This window comes from Taeniopygia guttata, chromosome 6 (genome assembly GCF_048771995.1).
Source record: "Taeniopygia guttata chromosome 6, bTaeGut7.mat, whole genome shotgun sequence".
Taxonomy (NCBI): Eukaryota; Metazoa; Chordata; class Aves; order Passeriformes; family Estrildidae; genus Taeniopygia; species Taeniopygia guttata.
In genome coordinates this window covers 19,467,606-19,492,404 of record NC_133031.1, presented here as the reverse complement: position 1 = coordinate 19,492,404, position 24,799 = coordinate 19,467,606, and the positions used below count along the sequence as shown (strand labels likewise).

The window sequence follows — 24,799 nt, the reverse complement described above, 5'->3', positions numbered from 1 at the left end:
AAAAGCACATGTTTGTACCAAAAACCCTGCCATATTGATTCTTGGGTTCACAGTGACAAAGTCACAAAATCTCTGTATGACTGACAGAAGCCCAATCAGAATATATGAATCTATCAATCCAATTGGCTTAAAGATTTAGATAAACATTCTAGAATATTTTTAAAAATTTCCCTTGGTATCCTAAGACTCCATTTATTGTTTTTACTCCCAAGCAAACTAACTTAGCCCTTACAATAGAGGAATGTCTAAAACACAATTGAAAAACATAGGGAATTTTTCAAAGTATTTTGTTTATTATATATGCTAGTTGATAGAAAGTGTTCTTGGGAATTGACCAGTTTTGATAAAGAAAATTAAGTTTTTTTTTTCTAGAACATTTTCTATGGCTGAGCGATTGTGCACAAAGTAAACAAACCAATTTAGAGATCAGAAAATTGTGTGGCCTGCAGAAAATTTAAAAGTTCTGATTTTAAATCAAGCAGTAGCTCATTGCAAAGAACTTCCCTTACATTTAGAAGCATGGAGTTCCTTATTTTTTTTCTGCTCATAAAATATTCTATATATACTCAGCTCCAAAATCTATGTCCACTAGTTAGTACAATCAACTGGGATGATCAAGGTCAACTCAGTGTTTGTGCCCAGTTTCAACCAGAACCTCCTCTATTCCTAGGAAGGGGACAGTAGCTAATAATCTATTAGCTCAGTCTCAAACATATTGCTCCTAAAATCTTAAAACACTAATACTACCTTACGTACTAAGAAAATGGCTCACTGCTAAGCTCCTCCTTTAAATTAGCAAAATCCTGAATTGCACAGAATCCAGAAATGAGTGTAGAATTTTGCAAGCTGAGTTCATCTGAAGCTGCAAGGACCAGAGGGCTACGTACAAAGGGATTAGAGAGGTATTTACATAACAGGACAACTTTCCTCTTTCAGAAATGTAATGCAGTATTCCTAAGAGAACAGACTGATAACTATGAGAAGTGTCACAAAACCTGTTTTTCTCTTAAGATCTCAGTGACCTTATCTCTACCAAATTTCGTAACAACTAGGGACTATTATTTTATGGGGCATGCAAAATTGACCCATAAATGGGATTAGTTTTACTGGATCATGTAAAGTCTACATATATAGAGTAAGTATGGTTCTACTTCGCTCTTTGCCTTTGTTCCTAGACTCACTATTTCTGGAGTCAGTCTACAACCTTCTTTGCCATCCCAAACTACACATGGTCTAGCTAAGGTAAGCTGAAGTAGACCCTTCACCCTTCACTGCTTTTAGTCTTTAATGTTAGGATAACATAAATATTAAATTCATAAGTAAATTACATAAAATCTTGTTTCCACCCTTAAATACTTTACTGAAAAGCCATTATTTTACCAACAAACAGGGCGCTTCATTTTGAAATCACTTAGTGGGCACAGGAGGTTGTTTCCCTCATTCTCGGTTTAAGGGGAAAAAGCCAGCCCTGGGAGATTGCTGTGGGTAATTTTTCATGAAAATCTCTTCAATCTCTCCCCCCTCTAAATGATTTCTAAGGGGAAGGTGGCATTTTTCCATCACCTCTCCCACAGGAATATCTGTTTCTGCGGGGATATGCCAACCACAGAACTCTGGACTGGAGTGCCTGCCATTACGTGGTTAGAGACATGTATGCTTGCACTGAGAATACTGGGGAATTCTGCTCACATTAGCAAACCACTTGGTTTCCTGAAGTAATTAAATAGGAAAAAGATTGCTTCTTCCCAAAAGGAAGGTAACTGAATATTGAAATATCAGGCAGATGCATAAAGCAGCTCCACAGACACAGAGCTGAAATCCAGACTTGTAAGAAATCCACCTCACCAAACCCAGAGATCATGTGTGTGGGTACAGGAGGCACATGGACCATGAAGGAGGCTTATGATCACTAGTATGATCTGGCAAAAAAACCACTGTGCTATTCTGCCTAAGGCAGAACCAGGGCAAGTTAGTAGACCTTGTTGAGGGGGAAGAGCACGTAAGCTGTCTTTCACAAACCTTAAACTCTAAGCCCAAGTATTGTGTACTATCCAAAGCAGTCAATAGTAACAATCCCTTTCTTCAATTTTATATTATTTATTCACATTTATATTATTGAATAGATCTGCGTTACTTGAAATACAAGAGCTCTTGAACTAAGTAAATTTTTTTTCATTTGGAGAATGTAATTTATATTATTGCTGATGAGTAACAAAGATCTGACTGAGTTGTACTGCAGAATCTCCTCCAGGTCAGTGCTGTACCTGCGAGTCTTGCACATTCAGTCTTGCATTGAAACACCAAGCAGCCTGACATTATCATAAATTAAACAAAAACTTTCATTTTCTGTCAAAACAGATCAAAACCCAGTTCACAAGCTACTAGAATCATTAATCAATGAAGCAAACATGACACAAAATAATTGAATAATTACCATCTAAGGTATTGCCCAAAGCCATGCATCTCTTGATTACTCTGTTCATTCAGATGTACTAGGGAGCACATTCACTTAAACTCAAACACGCTGACACACACTCAATGACTTTTCTGAGCAATGCAGGAAATAAAATGGCTCCAGTTGCCTGCTTAAAGTGCAAACAGCTCAGGAGGCAGCCACTGACAAGGCAGGACCTCTGTGCACTAAGTGAGCACAGGACAGCTAATGTCACCCCCTGCTGCTTTCGTTAATACTTCTGTCAGCTCGGCGAGGCAGTGACTGCTGCTGGAAAAAAACATGCCTGGCATTTCTGATGGCTTCCTGCAGAGTTACATGGAGAAAAGACAGACAGCCTGAAGGCTCAAAATGAGATCAGTGCATGGAAATCATGCCTCACATTTTCATGCCTGTCTCCTTCTGCTGGGGAGAGGTGTAGGGAGGAAGGGGCAAAAGGAGGAGGGGCAGAGAAATTAATTCTGTTACAGAAACAGACTGCATCAAGAACTCTGAGAAAGTCATACTAGAGAGCACAAGTGTGACCCCTTAACCAGTGGCAAAGAATCAAGAAAATATGGTGATGGTATTGAGATATTTTAATAAAATAGCTATTTCTATATCCGTGTACAACTATCACAGCACTGTGAGGTCTGAGTTTACATACTACAGGTGTTTGGCTTCCACTATGGGTTGCTAACTCCTGGGCCACTGATGGAAAGATGCCCCTGAAAAAAACAGGTACACTGCAAAAGATCAAGGAATGAGGCCAGGTTGTCAATTTTGTTGGTGTTGTCTCAATTAAATAGACAACATCAAAGGTACCATCTTCCTAAGAGTCACCCTTATTTACTTATTTACTCAACTCATCTTCTCCTCCAGTGCTCCTGAACCTTAAGTCTCTTCCTTATATTGGGAAGAAACCTTGATGAAGGGCATCCAGTCCAGTACAAGAGCAAAGAAGGAACAGAAATGTTTTGAATAGATAACATATGATGGATGCATCAAAGAGGAAGCATGGAAAGTTTACATGGCCTTAGAGGGAAGAATCTGTCCAGGACTCATAGGGAGGGAGAAAGAAATACATGTAAAAGGAGGAAGGAAACATTTTCTGGTATGCTTCAGGAAGACATGTAAACACCACTGAACTAGCAACCTAGCAACAAAACTGGCATATTCTTCCAGAGGTTACAAATAAATTTGGTGTACGCACTGCTCTGAGCATAAGTAAAGATTATAGAGCAGCACTGGAGTTCTCAGAGTCTCAGAATTTGCTATGTCTTAGGCAAATTCAGACAGTGTCTCATAAGATAATATCGTGCTTGCCATACCCAAAGTTTTTTTGCTTACTGCAAGGAATTCATGCTGCTCTTCAAGAAAAGTCTGTACAGGAGTTCATACAGAGTATAGAAAACTGTATTTGCTGTAAGGAAACAGAGTAATGATGTCTACTGTAGCCTGAATCCACCTGAACCCCAAACTGAAAGGAACAGTTAGGCCTCCATATCCAATTCACCCTCTAAAATGCCATGTCCCCAGAGAAAATTTTCTAGTTCATCTTTCCTACCTTTTCATTCTCTGCAAACTCCTGCAATATAATTTGTCTCTCCACACATAGTTCCAAGAAGTCTTCTGAATGGAAACTTTCATGTAGAGCTGGGAAGAATGTAAGCTGGTTACAATCCACTCCTGTCTGATCCATCTCCCTCTCTGCTCCTTTTAACATCAGCTCTCCTATATGAGTATAAAAGAGATTGTGGTTTTAGTGGCAGTCGGATTACACCAAAAGCAATTAAATTTAGTCTTTCACTCAGTCTGTTCTACCTTGGGAAATAGCATTATTTACCTGCAAAAAAACAGGAAAGAGAATTAAAATTGTGACTGCTGAAGAAGGATGCTTATTTCAGGGAACCAGAGGCAGATACATTCAGTCAGTCATAATTCAAAAAAAATCCCTATATTTACAGAAGATTAGGAAATTAGGAAAAAAAATCAAACGGTATTCTTCTAGGGCCATGGACTAAGCAGGATCTTAAGAAAACCCAAAGAGAGACAACTCATTTATATCTTGCCCAAGCTGTGTCTCAAGTTTGGCAAACTCATGCAATGCACACAGAAAAGGCACACTCAGTCTTCTATTAAGGCTTCATGCAGAAAGTACATAGTGGTTCCATCTTGTTTGGAGTCTAAAACAATGAGTAAAAAGTAAACAATACTGCATATTTTCAACGGCTCTTATTCCAAGTTTAAGCAATTGGGAGCTTTCCAGGTACCCAAAAGTGCCCAAAGCTTACACTTCAAAATAGCTTTCCTGCTTTAGATCTTTCAGGTGGCAACAAGAGAGCAGCAAATTCTGAAGATAGTTGCTATATCATCTATGAAATTTGCATCAGTTTTGTCACAGATGTTATAGTGACATTTTCACCCAGAGCACCAATGGTAAGGAGTTTTTTTCTGGATTAAATTGTGACCTAGAAATTCATACCCTAATTCCAATTATCTTTGACTGTTTAGATCTACTGTCTTGACGATGCAATGTAAAAGGTTACCTGGATTCACTTCAGTAGGGGAAGTTGTTTCCTTTCTGTTTCCTAGGAGAACCTGAAAAGAGACTAGGTGTGACTAGAATGGAACATGCAGGTAGGTAAACAGAACTTTGCCAACAGAACCTGGTTGGCAGAGAAAAACACAGATTTAGAACTATGTTGCAAATAAATGCCTTGGAAATTCAAATAAACTCATTGGAAAGAAACAAATAAACATCAATGGAAAGGAACCTAAAGGAACAAACAAACAATTAAGGAAAAGAGCTATTGTCTTTCCAAAGATGATCGTACATGAGGCCAGGTATAGGATAAAAATTGTACTACTCAGTATACAGAAAACTGCCACAATCCAAGCAGCACAAAAACGGCTTTAGGTGTGGGAACCTTATATTAAAGTGCTTCAGGCTTTCATTGATGGGATTTGGCATTTTGACATTAGAGGAAGAGACAGTAGTAAATACGCCACATTCACAGTTCAGTCTTAGCTTAAACCACTCTTATTTCCCCCTTTTGACCATTCACCACTTTTAGCAGCACCAGTAACAGGACAGTGCAGTCTTCTAATTGGACTCTGCTGCATACATTGGGAAGCACTATATCGTTGAGATACTACTAGCAGAAAAGCATGGACAGCTTATACTGTCACCTGTATGGGGAGATTTTATACAGAAAAGAGAAGAAAAGAATTCTGTTGCTGTTAAATACATTGCAGCCTTTCTAACCCCTCAAAACCAGATCTCTTCAGTGGGTTCTCTATACATGGAGCAGCATATTCAGAAGTCAGGTGATGAGAACCAGAGGAAAGGGATGTACATGTTTGTCAAAGGCTGGACTCTGCTTTTGAAGGTCTTTTCCAACCTTAATGTTTCTCTAATTCTATAAAGTCACAAGCAACTGCTACAGACATTGTGGACCTCCTGCAAAAGCTTTTTCTACCTCACTCATCCTTTGCACTGTTGCCACTTGTGTGTTCACATGTTGAATCCTCCTCCTCATTCGTGAGGGCCCCTCGTAACAATCAAGAATCCATCGTGGCTCTAATGATCGTGAAGAATCTCTCCATGGGCCCCCTCTGTAGAAAAGTTGCTCCTCAAGTATCATCCAGTCCTTGGCTGCTTTGCTGTAAGCACACTGCTGCATCTGTGGGACAGAAGCACTTTATGCCAGAGTTTGGACACTTCCCACCTCTCAGCCACCAGTGGCACTGCCCCAGTGATTCAGAGGTATCTACCCAACCCACCAGAGGAGTGCTGCAGGCCTAACAAACACAAGTCCAACTGACCACTGGAAGTGTGCTGCAGGAGATGTTACTAGTGATAGAAATAGTGGTAGTCTGACTAGATGATACAGCGACAAATAAAATAATGTCACAAACTTGAAAGTGGCTGCTTTCATAAAATTTCCAACTCAAAAGCAGTGAGCCAGAACCACATCACAGAGGTTTTTCACACTTTAGCAGTAATGTCAGGAGAGGAACGTTGACTCATCTACTCTCAGCGATGCTTTAGGCACAATATTAATCTCACTTCTAAAATGCTCAGTTTCTCAGGGTAGTCCAAATGTAACCTTTCAACAACAGAAAGCTGTTGCCCAATATTCCTGTCCTTTACCTGTACATGGTCCTTGTACAGAGAAGCATACAGCTCCTGCCCAACTCTTCGGTACCGTTCCATACATGACACAAATCCCTAGAAGAAACATCAGAACACATTATAGCAAGGTGCTGCAGGTATAAATCCTATGAGGGCCAGAAGCAGGCATTAGTTGTTCTGTCTTTTACAAGAACAATTAAGGAATATGGCCTGTGTCTGCAAGTCTGATGGCTCTGCAGTGTAGAGATGACTCAATCACCTGAGAGCAAGCTGCACACATACACCACAAATATAAACAGACATCACCTTAACAATGGTCATTACTGGAAATACTCAGAACTTTCTCAGAAGAAGAAAGAAAACAACAAATACAATGTAAGGCTTCTCTTTTTGCAGCTGAATTAGTACTGTAAATAGCATAAATTATATATAATCATCTGTTGTAGAGACTCCAACTGGGGTAAGGATCTATAGTGAGATTATAAAGGAGGGGTGAGTGCCCCCAGTACCATATGAAGGCTGTCACATCCAGCTGAACTTCCTTAATAAGTGTGAGATTGTTGTGAGTCACAGCATGAGGCTAAACATGCTGTAAAGTCCTAGCCTTGTACTCCCTAAATCCATGGGTCAGGTAGGTAACTTTTAAATGCAGGGACTCTGTGCCACACTGGCAGTGGTCCCTCATAGCAAACTTCTGGCTGCTGCTTGCACTGGGCTCTAATTAAGTTAACACACAGGGTCTGGGTGTTGTGCCGATTACTGCTGGCTGCCAGCCAGGTCTGTAACCCTGCTGTGAAGTCACATTTATTGGTGTTTCCCTGCAGGAAGCTCCTGTTTTACACTGATGAAGTCATTATATTTTTGTTTGTTTAAAGCATCATTAAACCTGTAATCACAGTTGTGGCCTCACAAAACTATTCCATAATTCATATAAAACTCCCATAAAGGCTGACCTACAAAGCAACAGCATCTCTGTGCTCTTAAACCAGTCCTGGTATAGGAGAAAAACTGAGATCCTGGCTCTATGTGGACTTGGGGCAAAACCATTCAGAGCAGAAAAACCAATTCCTCCATTTTAGATATTCACAGGCTATAAGCCAAATCAGTGCTCTACTGGCAGCTGTTTCAAAGTTGCTCATAGTCTGTATTTCACTCATGGTCATCAGTGAGACCCCTAAGGTCAAAGTCCTCATTGCAAAGATTCTCACTGACCCAGCTCCTAGCTCTTGAAACATATGAAGGGTCCTAAGAAGAACTTCTGCTACCCACATCTGATCAACTGAATACTAGCCACTTTGCTTCCAAATGAGCTATAGCTAGCCAGCTTCAACCAGATGAGCATGCCCCTATTGATCTCACAGGAAAACCATCTGGTTGTAAAGTGAAATGAACAATTAACAAAATTGGAGATGACTATGACTGAAGAAAAAAACGGCCACACAAGCCAGACCAACACACAAAACAAAACCTGAAAAAGACAACCAGTAAACATGGAGAATATAGACCTATACAGGCTATAATTTAATAAGTGTCCACTCAAAACAATCATACTGTAATGCCTAATGAATAACTAGTGCAAACAATTTTCTAACAAATAAACAGATTCCATTAAAAATTATAGGTGCTATCTTTTAAAAGAGGAACTCATTATGGAGTAGATTAAATACAGCAGTGTCACGGTAAAATCTATCTTAAACAAGAACAGCTTTGATAATTGCTAATATAGTGTAACATAAGGTTTGAGTTTCATATGGAGAAAAGCAGGTGTAAATGTAAGAACTGTAATGCACATTTTTGGAAAGGGCATACTAAAGGGCCTTATTGATCAATCCTTTCCTAAAATAGTAGGAAATAGTAGGAAACCATGCTTTAAGTCTTTTTTAATACAGATTTCTCTACTTTGTAGCCTTAGGCAATCACATTGTAAGTAGAATCAGATCATTTTGCTGCCACATATTCCCCAGCCAATATTTAGAGCTTGAAAAGGTGATAGAATTCACAAGTTATTTTCCTATTAAAAAACCAAAGACTCAAATCTCTTTCTTGACTTGTGCATGGAGTTCTCAAATAGGAGAGAAAATGATTAGTACTGAGGAAACCCAGGGTGTGAATTTTCTATAATTTCTTTCAAGTAAAGCAATTGAGAGACTGTAATAAGAAACAGTTAAAAAAAACCAAACTATTGAGGTTTTACTTATAAGTTAACAAAACTCTACTGAGCTTTGGAATGCTTTATGTCTGATTTTTTTTTTCTTTATATATATAGATTACTTAACGCTCCTGCATCTCATAAATATTCAGGCTTGCCATAATATACTCATATTGCATGATACAGACATGATACAGCACACATACCACAGTTCTTTCTTTCCTAAAGAAACATTATGTCATGGGGGCTCTGCACTTGGCAACTTTCTTTGTATGTGTTGGGTTACAGAATACTTATGCACACAAAACTATGTGCCAAAACTCTTAATAAATGAAAATAAATATCAAGACAAATTAATTTTGGACTTGTAAGAGACACAAGGAAAGTCCAAATGTTCAAATCCCTCACTGTGCCAAGCAAATTATCCCATGGATGATAATACCCACATACTTGTTTTGAAGCATGTGTTTTAAGTCATCTGTTGGTAAGGGCTAGAACTAGTGATATTAGTCTACAATAGCTCTTCTGAGCAAAATATTGCAAGTATATAAACATACATAGTAAGAGCATTAATGTAGCATCACAGCTGTAACCCTTGTGGAGCACTTTTGACCAGTACACCTTAGAGATCTTTATGAGAGAAGGCAAATTCTTTAGTTTACAGATGGGGAAACTAAGAAGTGAGTTTCTGGGACATCACAGAATCCAAGAGCTGAGTTTCTGGAACATCACAGAATCATAGAATAGTTTGGGTTGGACAGGACCTTAAAGATCACTCAATTCCAACCCCCCTGCAATGGGCAGGAACATCTTCCACTTGAGCAGGATACTCAGAACCCCATCCAGGCTGGTCTTCAACTGCTCCGGGGACAGAGAGTCCACAACCTTCTGTCATTAGGACATGGCTGCAGGGAAAGGGGGTATGATGGGGCAAACCCAACCTGAATTAATTTAAAACAGCCTAATAAGCCCACAAAGATGCATATGGTGAGAGCATGCAGTAGTGGGAGGGGGAACCCTTTTGATGAACCAGTTTGGAAGTGCCTTCTACTCTTATGTTCCCAGTGGCAGAGAGTGCTCTAACACAGCTGCTGTACTAGATATTAGATCATATCCCAGGAAGAGTTCATGGACTTAATTCCTGTAACTTGGGCTTTCACAATTCTACAAGGAAGGTTTTTTAATCTAGTTACCAATACTCAAGTAATCACTAGGTTTTTAGACAGTATGTCATGGGCATAGAAAAACAGAACAACAGGTAGTGAGCTGTTAGGGATGCCATAAACTGCATGTGAATAGCATATGTGACAGTAGCAAAGACTTTGTGCATGGCAAAAAGAGATCTGAGGACTTTGATTCAAGAAATCACTATGTTTAGGGATATCTTTAGGCATGCATTTCACAACTTTATGTACAGGTTGTCTGCTAGTGAAGGGGGGCAGCCTTTCCTTTAAACCAAACATTAAAGATACCAATTCACAGATAATGCATATACGGCACTTGAACTTCAAAAGTGACAATTAAAAATACTTAAAATCTCTATGGATCATAACTCTGAAAGAAGAAAATCAGAAATTAGCATCATTAGAATGGGAAAAATTACATTGCCCCAATGTAGTAAACTTCACATCTTGAATCAAACAGAAAAGGAGATGAAATAACACTAAGGAAATGCCATTTTATAATGAGAAAGTTGTTCCTTTGTTCTTTAGTATATATTTCCCAGCAGCTCAAGATTAAATGGCATCCAGTTGTGGTGCAGCATTGCTCTTCTCAGCAGCCCCATATGCCACTTCTGCCTGCTGGACTGCATGCCCTAACCAGTGTGGATGAGGATGTGACCTAGTCAGAAAGGAGAGAGTTTCTTACAAAAGCAAATGATTTTTGCAGGCATCATCTAGAGCCAATACCTTTTTCTTAGCATATTCTTGAACCACTATGACTTACACAGGCACAGAGCCAGATTGTCAGTAAAGTTTTGAGCCTAAATTTTTTGGAGACATGAAAACTATCTTGTATTCATGACAGTTCTCATGCTTCTTTTTCCACACATCTACCCAGCTTGTCCAAGTAAAGCTCAATATTTCTGGTTCTTTCTTGCTAAATCAATCAATCCCTTCCTCATCAGGCTTGCTACAGAGGACAGGATTGCACATGGCAGCTTTACAGAGAAGCATCTGAGTCCTATAGTAAACTACTAGAGCTCAGTGAAGTCACCAGCCCTGTTCTATCCAGATAGAGACAAAGTGTGTAACATCTCCAAATCTGCTCCTGCTACTGAATCTGACTGAGTGACCAGGTACACTGCCACCCTGTGCAAACAATAAGCCACCTATCTTGATACCAGATTACTTTTCAAGTAAGTAACTATGCACTAGGCAGCAAGTAGGTTCATTTCAGAAAAGGAAAAATTGTTCCATTATTCCCCAGGTAATGATCATTAAGCTAAGGCAGATAATGTTTTCCTTAGCAGATTAAAGAGGAGTTTATCCTGGTCCTTCACATGCACTCTCCACACTGAGGGTTGTTTGCAGGCTCTTTTGAATCACAAAATTGTTATTGCTGTGTGAATTTTATTGTTGCTTTGCCAGAATTCATTTAGCTTTTCAACAGCCTGAGTTCCAGCAGTGAAGTGTTGCATGGAAGCTTCGTGCCTCAGCCCGCTAGGAGGCTAATGCAGTGTGCCAACTGCTCCTAAGGATCCTGGATGGATTCCTGGCATTGCCAGTTGGTTGGGGAATAGCAGACCTAATGAGAAAATCCTCCATATTTCAGTACATCATAAATGTACCCACACACAGGGGTGAGTTTCAAAGGGTAAACCTAGAGTGTGGTGTGTACATGTGATGAGACTTCCACACTGTATTTATCAGCTAAGGACAAGCAGTACAGAAGCCAGTCTCCTTCTATAGCAACCATAAGTCTGTATGTGTGCATGCATACACACAGCCCTTGAACAGATGACGTTCCTGAACAGATTATTTCCTGGGAGGACAGATAACTTGCCCCCTAATAGCAAAAAAATGCAACGAGAGTCAAGGCATGTTTGTTCTTTAATCCTATTTCTGAGAATGGCTTCTGTGACTTTGGGATAGTTCATTCAACCCCCGAGGACTCGTATTCCATCCTGTTACAGCAGAAGCATTAGATTTTACCTCTGAAGTGAAAGGTGAAGGTCAGACTTGGGCACTATGGGGGAATAGCAGGGGAGTCTCTTGCCTTCACTTGTTCTCACTCACATTATTTAAAATGTGGAAGTCCTACAGGTATATGTAACTTTGGGCTTCATTACATGCTATTATCTAAATGCATTTGTCCAACAGCCTCATGAGCTGGCATTTCCTGATTACATTTGAATCATGGCTTTTATTTAGGAAAATTTGCCCTTCTAACCCTTTAGCTGATGAAAGAATTCTGTAAACATCAGTATGTGCTTAGGGGTCAGAGTTCAGAAAAAAAAGAAACATCTCTCTCCTGACCCATAAAAATAACAGTTCTCCTAAAATGACTTAAATTTAAAGGTGACAAGACTACTTCTGGGGCTTTTTAGTGCATGTAGTTCAAGCTGCTCTGCAGGAGAAAATATAAATAGAACACAGATAGACACAAGCAAAGATGAGAATAACAAGAAATGAATGGTCACAGACTTCAGCAAAGTTTGCAACCTATATACTGAACTAGAAGAAACATTTAAGTCAATCATGCAGAGATTTCTAGGACATCCCTCGATTTTCTGTTCTTTACTTTTAATTTTAAATTGTCACTTCAGTCTTTTGAATTCAAACAATTTCTCTCTGAAATTATTATAAATAAAACGTTGAATCAAAAAATTGGAAGAAAGCAGACCTATTTTAACCAAGAAATATAAAAAAATATTTGTCTATGTATTCAGCAAAGAAAAGAATAATCTGTTTCAGTGGTTAGCACACATTTCTAGGGTTTTTCTGCAACCAAATAAAACTCCTCTTTCATCCACATTAACACCATTCAACTCATTTGGCATCAGCTCTATTATGTGAAAGTAAAACTGCAACCAGCAGCTCTTGAAAGATAAGACTTTGGTGCCAACAGCTTTAAACATTAAATTCCACTTGCTGAAATACAATATTCAAACTTAAGCCTGACCAGACACACTCTCTAGCTTGAAAAGCAAATGGATATTTTAAAACAAGATGCAGAAGAAAACAGGCACAATTTTCATGCAATGTGTAATTCAATGAAGGGACTTCACCCTCACAGAAGACCACTGAGTTTAAAAACACAGGAAAACTCCCTCTGAAGAGCTACCCACAAAAGATTTGTAAGTGATAGCTCTTGTGTTTCAGATTTTAAGATAAAACTGATATCAATGAAGAAAGAAACAATTGTGCTAGGATAGGTTTTCTACTGTGCACTGTGCACACCATCTCCTGTAGCACCATCTCCTCTAATGAATTTTTTGGGGATCAGACAAAGGGGCCTGTGAATCTGAGTCAGCCTAAAGACTTGTATTCATCATACAACACTTATATTTCAAGTCTCAACTAAACATTTGCCTTCAATGAGTAGGGAATTGATCCCCACGTTTCAAAAAGTTCAGTGATTTCTATCACATAATATGAAATACCTCTATATTTTATGTTTTCATGCTATTCTTATCTAACATTGTTCTGTTGAATTATTTCTTTATGATCTTGTAAACAATCTGAAAATGATAAATGAGCAGTGTGTCAGATATATGTGTAAGAGGACATGAAAATTTCTTTGTTCAAAGTTAAAGAAACTTTTTTTCAGCTTGCTACAGCATGCTGTAATTTAGCTTTGAGCCAGTTATTAAACAAGACAATAATATTATAATGGAAATTGTTTAATATACATCATTAATAGTAAAGTGCCTGCTTTCATTGAAGTAAAAAAAAATGTGTGCTATGAGCAGTTTTGAAATGAATATTTGATTCCAAAGTTCCCTTGTGCATTTAATGACATGCTAATTTACATTTTAATTACTTCCTAAGAAATCAAAGCATTTGTTGACAGAAGAACATAATGTCAACTTCACGGTGCACTGTTGGTGGATAGTTAATGAACTTAATTAGATAATTAGTGATGTTAATTATCCTTCTACTATGAAGATAAACATGTTACACAAATGATGCTCTTTTCAAAGAAATATCATTAAATGTTTGCTTGTTTTAACTCAGTTAACTTGAAAAGCTGATAAAAGACCAGCTGAGTGACTGGTAAGAAAAAGATTTAAGTAACATTTTTTGCTTTGCAATTACAAGTTAGGAATTTTCTTAACCTCTTCATTCTGAAGATTGGGATTAAAAAGGGGATTTAAAAGACCTTATCTATTTCAAGTTATATGGGACTTTGGCATAGAGGGATGCAGTTAATCAACAAAAACAGTAGAGGACAGGCATGGCCAAGCCTCCTGTAAAACTGAGAAGGCTCTGCATTTCTTGTAAAGAATAACAGCTACGTCTACAGTTCTGAGGCAGTGTGCCCTACAGGAGTTAGAAGTGTGATGTTTGTAACCTTGCTCAGGCACTCATCCTAAAGAATCTCAGGACAGGGCATGGAGAACCTCTAACTGATTTACATTGACTGAAACACAATTGCTACAGTAGTCCTTTGCTGCTTCTGTAGCTTTCTTTATGATATCAAAAACAGTCACAGTAATTTTCAACCCAAAAATTAAATACCTGTAGTAGATTTTGACAGCAAAACTGGGTGGGAGGGGGAAAGGAGTTAAAAGAGCAGGAGATCAAAATGCTCACTTTGAAACAGGAGTCAGTGATTTGAAACCTTGGGCACTGTATTCAGTCTTACAGACCTTTCTGCAAGCAAATTTACCCAAGTCTGTCACCAGTAAGCATCAAAAAATCCAACTGTGTGCAATGCTCCTCATGCTCCGCCATGACCACTGACACTTCCAGGAAGATACAATCACCACAGCAGATCATTGCCATTCTACTACCAGAAATGGAATTACACTCTTTTCTACATGATCACACCTCCCAGACAAAGCCATAAGCAAAGCATGAGATAGCACAGTGTATTCAGAAATATGCAGGAAACACAGCTGTATTTGATGGCTAATTCAAATTCTTGCCACCAAACTGCAGGAAATTTGCTTTGCTGGTGATGAAGAACATGAGCAAAAGTACAACGGAAATGTGGGGTCTGAGTTTTTGCTGAAGTGAATAGTTTGAATTTTGCTCGTTTTTTTTTGATAGAGGATTGGGCCTCAAATGCACTCTTCCTATATTATAAATAATCACAGGGAAAAACTTAAGAGGAGCATGTTTTGCTGCTTGTTTTTCATTTGTTTTAATCTGTAGCAAATACTACTATTGCTTCAATGTCTTTGTTTATTTTTCAGTTGATAAAGGAATCAAGCTAATAACCCAGTAAACAACGAATTTCTTTCTACTGGGCACACCTCTGAAATCCTGGGTGAATGTCTGCACTTCTCTCAGTAAACTTTGCTCAGTTAGGAGCAAATGTTTTTATTTTACTATGGGATTTAAATTCTTTGTTCCTTGCTATGTAGTTCATGCTGTTATTTTTCCTTTAATCTCCATGTTTCAACCAGGTGCCTGTTGCTTTAGGACATGAGTCCAGAACTGGCAAAAGTGAAGACAGAAGCCAGTAGTGAACACAGAAGTCACCTGACACAGAAAATGATACAAAATTACATTACACTCCTTTTTAAAGTGATTGCCAAAGTTGCCAAAAATACGAGTTAAATATACAAATTCCATTTACTTATAATGTAACTTTTCTAATGTAAGTCTATGAAGGAAGAGAGCTGTTGAGAGGTTAATGCAACATTTTCTTCCTCTTATATTTCACCTCTCTGAAACGTGCATCAAACTCTGAAAGACAGGCTGGAGGGAGAGAGGGGGAGAGGGAGAAAGGAGAAGAACATTTGGAACTGAAGCTTCATATCTCATTGAGAAGAACAATTTATCAGAGCTATGGAGCTGTCAGTACTTGACATGATAAGGAATAACACCAAGTGAGTAATGTTTATTCCAAACCCAGCTCCTTTAATTACAAGCAGCTTCCTTGCAGAAGAGAAACAGAAGATGTAGAAACACCAATTTCATGCACTTGTGCCTGAATAATGTCTCCGTGCTGCCTTTTCCAGATGGCAACCTTTTCACTGGAGGAACTAATGATGTGGGCATATTTAGGGAAAAACCAATAAGAGAGTCTTTAACCTTCAACAGCAAAAAGCATGTTGTACAAAATGTTCCTTGGGATACATTTACAAATATCAATTACATTGCTCACTGAGGTGTAATCAGCTGTAATAATCAAAATTAATTTTAAAAAATAATTAAACAGACCCCAGGGCAAATAGTCAACACTCTTATAGTATGACATCACAGTATGCATATGTACCTGGGAAGAGCTTGCTCACTCTGTAAGCAGCAGTGTGATTTTAAGGACTGAGAAGGATTCTGAGGCATGCTTAAAAATACCTGGCAGCTCAGTGAGGTACTGTCAGACACATTAGCTGGGTGTCAGTCTGCCTGGTCAACACACCTGCAAGTGAACCAGGCATCACCAGACATAGCTGCAATCTCCTATACCTTGAGCTAGAGGAGTAAGGCTCCCTAAAGTATGGCTAATAACAGACTCCTTGTCTCCTCAGGAGGAGAAAAAACACCTTAATATGTTGAGCAGCACAGTAACACAAGCTTGGTTTGAAGCTCTGAATATTCTGTCAATGCACTTCTGCCCTACCCTATAGCTAGTTACTCTACCCCTACTACACTTGAAAAGTAACATCTATCTAGTGATTTCTATGTCTGTTTTTGACAATGCTAAGCAAAAACATGGAAATGGCCCTTTCTTTCAGCAAAGGAGGAGCTTATGTACAGAAAAGATAGTTCACATCTTCATTGCTGACAGAAGGAATTATGCATATCCTCCAAAGCCATCCCTGGATTATACACCAAGACTTGTTTCCCTATCTCTAGGGTCTAAACTAAAATTTGGACCTTTAATACTTCATATTGAGCAGAAAATGTAAGGATAGTACTATGATAACATCTGAGCCTTCCTACTAATTCAGAGCCTGAAGGACAAAGTTTGTGTAGGCGATGCAAGCTGGCATCTCCTCACCTTGCTCCATCCCAAGCAGAGGCCTGTAAGTATATCTGGGCTGCTTAGGTTTTTCCATAGGGCCATAATTGGGCCCTATGCAGAAAGTATGCATTATTAGACTACAGGAACAGGCTGCCAAGAGAAGTTCTTCAGGTCACTATTTTTTTGTGATAATTTCTAGCAGCCTAGAAAAGAAACCTCAGCTGCAATACCTGTCTAGTTAACAATGAAACATGTCAACCAACAGACACACTCAGAAGCCTCCTAAATTCAGATCCAGAGCTATAAAACAGGCAGATCAGTAACAGACTCAGAAAAGACAGAGAGCAAAATTTACCTCTGATTTGCATGACATTTCCTTTGTGTTTCGGCCAGGGATGAACCTAATAGCTGAAGAGAGGCTTTCACTCCAGGAATTGTGCTTGCTCTGAGATAATCTTGGCCCTGCTTTATTCTGGAGAAGCTTCTTTTCAGATACTTCAAGGGAAAACAGAAAAAAGCTTCTAAGACTTGTAGTTGAGCCTGTCAGAAAATAGAGAGGTTCTATCCCTATTACACAAGACAAAACAATGTGGCAGTGTGTCACTCCAGATGAATGATGTTCTATTTTTATGAGAAGTGAATTAACACATACTTCTCAAGCTTTTATTTAAAAGCCTCACAGAGGTCTGCCATAGATCTGTTTCATTACACAGACAAGAACTTTGAATCACTGGAGCACTACACACATTGCAATGCCCTTCTTTCAACCATATATCCTCCCTTTTAAATATTCCTATGGGTTACAATAATCTAAGATAATTTCTCTTTCTTGCAGTACAAATGAGCCCTGGGACACCACCAGGTGAGTACAGAAGGGCTGGGTTATGATAAAGTAAGCAACCACAGCCCTAAATGAGAGAAACTGAGGATCTGTTTTCTCAGCAGGTGAGGAAAGGCATAACCAAGGAACAGCAGCTTTCCACCACGTGCCCCATTTACCACAACATTTTTGCTTACTACAATGAGTGTTCCATAAAAGAACAGAGACCTAGCAAGTGCTGCCAAGCTTTGGTCATAATTTCTTCCCATAAAGGAGTGATTTCTGTTATCTTCATGTCCCTTTCTTTGTCATTTCCTTTTACAGAAAGATCCATCTTGTAAATGTCCTCCAGAGCCTGCCGCCTCTGAGAAATGAGCTGCTTCCAGATGATTTCTACTGTTCTCAGAATCTCCTGGCGAACTAGGAATCAAAAGTAAGACCAAAAAATAATTTTTCATTTATGTTTTCAAGTCAAGCAACAGGTAAAGCAAAACCATCTCATTTGGAAAAGCACTGGTTCAGAGTAACTGCAAGAGTCAATGGAGTTGTTCCTTTTTGTTCACTGCCTCCACAGGTTCTAAACTAGACTAGTTAATCTAATACAGAAAACAGCAGGACATTTCTTTTATGCTATTTCAAATCCTTGAAAGAAACAAGTAGGAGTGACACATGGTTTTAACTGGTTTCTGCTTTGGAAAACCATTTAATCAGAATTCTGATGATCTTATTATCATGCATAGAATGCTAAAGCACATAAAGGATATTCCTTTATGTTGCCAAGCATCACTGGAGATGGAGGGGTAAAAGTAACAAAGTGGTGAAACAATTTGACACAGCAGAAGGATCCTATACAAGGAAGTACTGAGTTGTTTTACCCTATTTCCCTGCAAACCAGATTGATTTGGTTGCATCTTAACCAAGCCTATATATATCTAAAAATAAAAATTAAAAAAATCTCTGCTCTGCTGAAGGGTTCAGCTGACCACACTGAATACAACCCAAAGTTTTTTCCTTGTTTCTCTGAAATTCTCCAATACTTTTTTCTCCACGTAACAGACAAACCCTTTATGGGCCTTGAAAAAAAAAGAAATAGAGCAACAAATGGTGTATGGATCTGGCCCCTTATACTGGCCGTAACATGAAGCAGACATCTCCAAACTGATATTCACTACTCCTGAGGATGCTGGGGGTGACTTTTGAATAAAAAAGCTTGATGCAAACACAAGTAATTTTTAGCACAACTCTCCTTTCTCTGTGTTGTGCCTGCAGTGCCTGTACACCAAAGAGGAAATAAGTGGCACTTGCACTAGCTGCTCTGATAACTGCATAACACAGGTATTTTCCTTCTCTCTAGCCACAGGCAACACGTGCCATAAATTACCATCATCTGGAGTAGGCAGGCTGCCCTTTTCCTCTTCACTGGGTGCAAGGAAAATTTGGTGATAAGAAGCCAGCTTTGGTTTTGCATCCACCCCAAAACCTTCTGAACAGCTGTGACAAAGGGAAAAAAAAGAATAAAAAGGAGGGCAGGTAAAGAAACCAGACATAGAACAAACTGGGAACAGTGAAAGAGCTACAGGTGTTTCTGCACATCCAGTCCTACTTGATTAATTTAGTAGATGAATATTTTCAGGTTTGGAGATTATAGCAGTCATGTAATACCACAGAATATTCAGCAAATGGGAACTTAACAACTGCCAGTCTGGTTTTCAATGGCAAGAAGCAGTCATCATGACCCTGTAGATCGCTCCCTTGTATGTGCCTTATCCCTGCACTTTACTGTACTCGTATCCACCATTCACCCCAATCAGATAGAACACTGGGCTGTCCAGTCTGCATCCAGCCTTCTTGCACCTCCCCTGGGCATCTTGTACTTTGTCTCTTTAGTCTGAGTTCCTTTGCTAGAGATATCTGCCACTATGTGGAAAGCAGTGTCTTGCTGTACCCTACACTTTATCCATGGTGCTAAGTTTATAGCACAAAAAGCTATAAACTTAGCACCATGGATACTATTAGCATGTAGATGTGATTATTGAGAACATCACCATGGCCAAGAGCACTTCGGCTTTGGGACAGGGGGTTGTGCCACAATCTACCAGTCAGGAGGTAAAAGACAAGGAAATTCAGTACAGCAGTAATACTTAAAAAAAAAAAAAAAAAAACAGAAACATGCTCTTTAAGGTATCCAGACAGTGGGGACTTACTCACAGAATTGCTGTCAATAACAGCATATATAGCCACTAGTAGCACAAAATTCTTTCAATTCTGAACAGGCCCTACTATCTGGGGAAATCAAATCCTTGGGAATGCAATGTTGCCATTTTTATTTCTGATTTAATTTAAAATACCACAGTTCTGATTCCCTGGATTTGCTGTGTTTAGCTTGTGGATAACATAAACCCTTCTGTACTTTAGTAAAAAAAAAAAAAAAAGTTTGTGCTCTTACTCCATAAAAACAATCCTCACCCCATCTCAATGGGTTTGGCTTGGAAATTATTATCTTGTCTGGAATAAGAACATCCAGAAAATATCTCAGGAAATGCAACTCATTTCTGGTGTGATACTGTATTAATGGATTCAATTCAGACCAAAGGAGTACAGAAGGTTATAACTGAAATAAGAAACATTAAAGTGAAAAATGCACTTGCCAATATTTGCTTTTTCTCACAAAACTAAGCTTCCAAATTAACTCCCCAGCTTACATTAGCAAGAGTGCATCTGTTATATTAACATGTGTGAGAACAGCAAGCAATGGGTATGGGTGTTCTAGCCCTACCCAATGGCAGAGGGCAAAACTCCCAATGTCAGAACAACTAAAATGTTGCAGCTCAGATCCAAGTAACAAGAACACAAAGATCACAAGATCCATTCACACTTCTATATGTGTTTTAAATGCACCTACACACAAATGACTGCTGGATCAGGAAAAAACATCTCACTGAATTACCCCATGCAGATATCTCGGAGAATGGCCACCTACATGATTTGGGAGTGGTCCTAGCCCACATCCCAGGAAGATTTCCAGATCCTCATTTTCCTGATGGGCTTGTGAGCCAGCTGCACTGAAATCAGTTCGAGATTGTTAACTGCAGTTACTGCTCTGAAGTGAGCAGGCTGCTGGAAATGCTGGATCCAGCTCAATCTGTTTCTAGTGATTCTCCAGACTGGATATTGCCCTAGTTATGTGATATCTCCCCCTCTGCACCCACTTCCATAGGTATAGCACAAATATATACACAAAGATAAGAAGATGAACATCCGTACCTGCCCAAGTTCAGTTGGCAAAGGCAGTACATCAGGCAAATCACAAAATGACTATTTGAGTTGTATGTTGCAAAAATAATGTCCCACTGCTCTTGCAGAACAATGAGAGTATTCAGGACATTAAACTGTTCAGACAGTGATTGCTGTGGTCTGGATAAGCAGTATAGAATGGCTCTGTTTAAGCAGCTATACAGGGCACCGAGGAAAAATTCCTTTTGAGGAACAGAGCTTTCCAAGACCTGTGAAAACACAAAACAGCAGTTTACTTGGCTTGCTCGAAGAACTTTCTCCCCAAGGATCCACTCCTCCCACTTCATTTAAGCAGTTGGAAACTTATTTCAGCAAAATTCCCCTGAACTACCTATTACATAAAAATTTCCTTTTCCTGTATTTCTGCTGAAGTCCTCATAATTGTGGAAGAGATTAATTTATCCCAGTTCAGCAATGTGTACATAGCCAACAGACAGTGTCACAAAGAGTTAACTATCCTTTCCTTACGCTGCACCATCTCTCTCTAATTATAATTTACAGCTGTTATGTTCTCATGCAAAAAGCCAGGAATAACAACAATCACCAAATGGATTACAGCCATCTTCTTCAGAATTGCAGTATCATGACCTCAGTGTAAAAACCAGCATGCTACAGCATGTTGATAAAAGGTGGGGAGAAAAAATGTGACTCACACACATAATCTGTTTGGCAATGAAGATCAGGATTTGCTTGGGGTCAGCCACAAACATTCTGCTGCTCAGTTTCTCAACCAGCTTCTGAACAAAATAAGTAATATTCATCATGGATAGGGGTGCAGCTGATTCTGAAGTACCATGAGGATCAGTGCTTGCTGGAGAGGATATTAAAGGGTTGATTATTCCATAACAAGAGAAAATGAAAAAAAAAAAAAAAAGTGAAATGTGAGTTTACTAGAGCTGAGAAGGAACAGTCTCATGCCACAACATCTCAGAGCTGGGACATGTCTAAGAAGACTCTAGGTATAGCCGAAACACCTTACTCAGACTGGAAATGACAGCTCCAGCTTGAGGATGGAGCCAATCCTCAAATGCTGTAATGAAGAACTGGCTTAGCTAGTGACTTAGAAAGGAGAGCAGAAACATCTAAGTTAATGGGGCTGTTTCCAGAAGCATTCAAGGATAAACCTAGATTTCTTTCTACATACTCCCTTTCTAATATTCAGAATCTCTTCTCAAAAAGAAAAAAGCAGGATGCTCTCCAGAAAAATTATAAAATTACAATAACTTATGCAAACTGGCTTTCAGCAAGATTGAAGTGGAGCCTGCTGAGCTGGACTCTCCTTCCTAGCTATTGCTTCCAAACCTTTCTAAAAATTACACCTACATGCAAATATCAGTTAGCATGGTATTTCAAAAATAATTAAACAATCTGATTCCCACCACTCACCCCTTGGTCTCATTTTCCCCTCTCCTTGGCTGGTAACCTGAAAGACATCCATGGCAGACAGCAGAACTTTGGTTTGAAAAAGTCTCCTCTGCTCACTGGTAGCCTCTTCCGGAGAAGCCTATACAGTGATGGCATACATGTTAGTACAGCAGGAAAACAGCAAATCTGACTAGCAAGAGTGCATATGTGGACAGCTACTGGACAACAGATGAGATGGCAGAACCTCATTCCCAGCTGGAAAACAAGAAAATCTTACACAGGACTACACCATCTAACTGATAGCCTGCACAGTCACACTCTGCACACTGAACAGAAACAAGGCTTTGTAAAGGGCCTGAATTTGGCTCACAGGTGGTTCCTAAGAGGTCTTGTGCTCAGGGAGATTGAGCTCCATTACCAGCCCCAGGATTCAGACAGTCAGAAATCCAAACTCTATTTTAACTGTACCAAACCTTAGGATAGTATATATAAACCTTTAGGGAGCTGGTGCTCCACAAGAAGATTTAACTCATTACAATTGCAGTCAAGCTTATATTCATTACTATTTGTATTACTAAGCTAAGTCTGCATCAGAACTCACACCTGGGACTCCTGGACTATTGACAATTTGGAGCTGAATCCTAAATTTTTCATTTTTCCCTTTCTTCAGACTACTCTAATCCTCTAGAGTGCTTTGAGTGGTTGAAATCTATAATCAGACTCAGCTGCTACAGCTTGTATTAATCTGTACTTACAGTGGAGACAGGGGTTTTTGTTTGTTTGAGAACTGAGATTTTGTTATCTCAAAAATCAGTACACAGGATGCTCCATGTGACATTTCCTGTTCTCAGCAAATTCAAGGGGTGCCCTAATGACAAGCACATATTACTAAGGAAAAGTAATTTTTTTTCACACCTCTCTTCAATATTAAACATTGCCTCAAAAATGTCTTTTCTGTTTTCCAGGGACAGCATTTGCTTAGTTCACATTAATGCAGAAGAATTAGAGAAGTCCTTTCTTTTTGTCACTGTTAGCACTTTTGTTACTAGGTCACTAGAAGGATATGTCCCGTCCTTCCACCCCCAGTGCAAGGTAGAACAGCAAAGCCTGCTGATGAGATAAACCTCAAGAAGCAGCTCAAGGGGATGTCCTTGTTTGTTTGCTGGGATGTTGAGAAGACTGTCCATCATAAGGACTCGCACAAAATCCCACACTTGTTTCTTGGCAGGGTGTGGTAAGAGTGGGAGAGAGGAGGGATCAGCACAGCCTTTCCCTTCGGCAATGGCAGGATCATCAGGAGTCAAAAGGCCTTCAGACCCACCCTGTGAAAGCAGATAGCAATACAATTTCACTCAGTCTACTGTAAACTGATTTTTTTTTCTCCAAGGGACCCACCTCTGGTCTGAAGGCTTTATGGCTGCCTCCTGTGCACATACCTTGGGTGGTCCTGAATGAAAAGCAAGCATAGCCAGAGTTTTCAAGAAGTCAGGACAGTGCCACATGGGGTCCTGTGTATAACTGTGATAGATCAAGCTCAGAAACTCGACAACATTCCTTGGATAGGCAATTGCCCAGGAGGCTTCTGCATCTGCAATAGGCTGAACAGACAAATGTGCATCTGGTCAAGGCAGCATTCCTCTCATTCATAAAAGCTCATCTTTGTTCCTCTTTAGATATTCCTAAGCAAACATGACACAGCCACAAAGGTCAGATAAGGCACCAGTAGCCAACCCCCACATTGCAGACTGAAGATACACCCAACCAGAAAGGTGACATCTCATCATCAAGAATGAAAAAACTGAGTACTGTTATGGGCAAGATCTGTCTCTGGTCTCTCTCAAACATGAGCCCATCACATCCTGTGCTGCATAACCAGGGCAGTAGTAGTTGTGCCCCTTGGCAGTTCAGTGTTGCCCTCTGAGGGCAGAGCAGGACTAGGGATCACAGGCAAAGGCTGCCACCAGCATCTGTCACACCTGGGCTCTTTATTCAGCCACTCACACTGCATTGTCCTTGCAAGGAAACACCTACCTTGTCCACAGTGAATCTAACCATTTCCAGCAGTAACACAGCTGCCTCTGCACACAACCCAAATTTGAGGACATTCTCTCTAAGGTGGTGCTGCAAGATCCACTGCAACATAGACTCAAGATCTTTCTACACGTGAGGAAAGAGATTTCATTAAGAGATGGGAATTGTATACGATACATCAAGAACAATTCCTGCTCTCTCTACATCAGAACAAAACCAATATGTGTTTACCTCAGCACCTCCTTCCTCTCCTATTACATTTGTAACATTTAGCACCTGCATGAACCAGGTTGCTCCAAACATAATTTTTTTTTTCAATAAAAGTTAACTAACTTAATTTTAAAAATATGAATAGTTTTTATTATTACAAAACCCAAGTAAGGTTAACATGCCAGAGAATCCTCTCATGGAAAAGGGCATAAAACATCAAAATAGTTATGCAATAGCAGCTTCAGGTGCTTGTCTGCTGTTTTTTTTTTTTTTTATCAT

General features: G+C 39.4%; 1 protein-coding gene across 1 annotated transcript in view; it reads right to left on the bottom strand.

The window, feature by feature from the left end:
• Positions 1 to 24,799, bottom strand: part of WDFY4 (WDFY family member 4) — a 136,135-nt gene that overhangs the window by 46,621 nt on the left and 64,715 nt on the right. The window contains exons 32-44 of the mRNA XM_030276025.4: positions 24,311 to 24,436; positions 23,716 to 23,877; positions 23,404 to 23,601; positions 22,301 to 22,418; positions 21,568 to 21,725; positions 20,885 to 21,123; positions 19,002 to 19,111; positions 17,849 to 18,040; positions 17,156 to 17,295; positions 6,588 to 6,665; positions 5,914 to 6,117; positions 4,981 to 5,032; positions 3,999 to 4,165 (exon numbers count right to left, since the gene is read on the bottom strand). Of these exons, the coding sequence (XP_030131885.4) occupies positions 3,999 to 4,165; positions 4,981 to 5,032; positions 5,914 to 6,117; positions 6,588 to 6,665; positions 17,156 to 17,295; positions 17,849 to 18,040; positions 19,002 to 19,111; positions 20,885 to 21,123; positions 21,568 to 21,725; positions 22,301 to 22,418; positions 23,404 to 23,601; positions 23,716 to 23,877; positions 24,311 to 24,436 (1,944 nt within the window). The remainder of the gene's footprint in view (positions 1 to 3,998; positions 4,166 to 4,980; positions 5,033 to 5,913; positions 6,118 to 6,587; positions 6,666 to 17,155; positions 17,296 to 17,848; positions 18,041 to 19,001; positions 19,112 to 20,884; positions 21,124 to 21,567; positions 21,726 to 22,300; positions 22,419 to 23,403; positions 23,602 to 23,715; positions 23,878 to 24,310; positions 24,437 to 24,799) is intronic.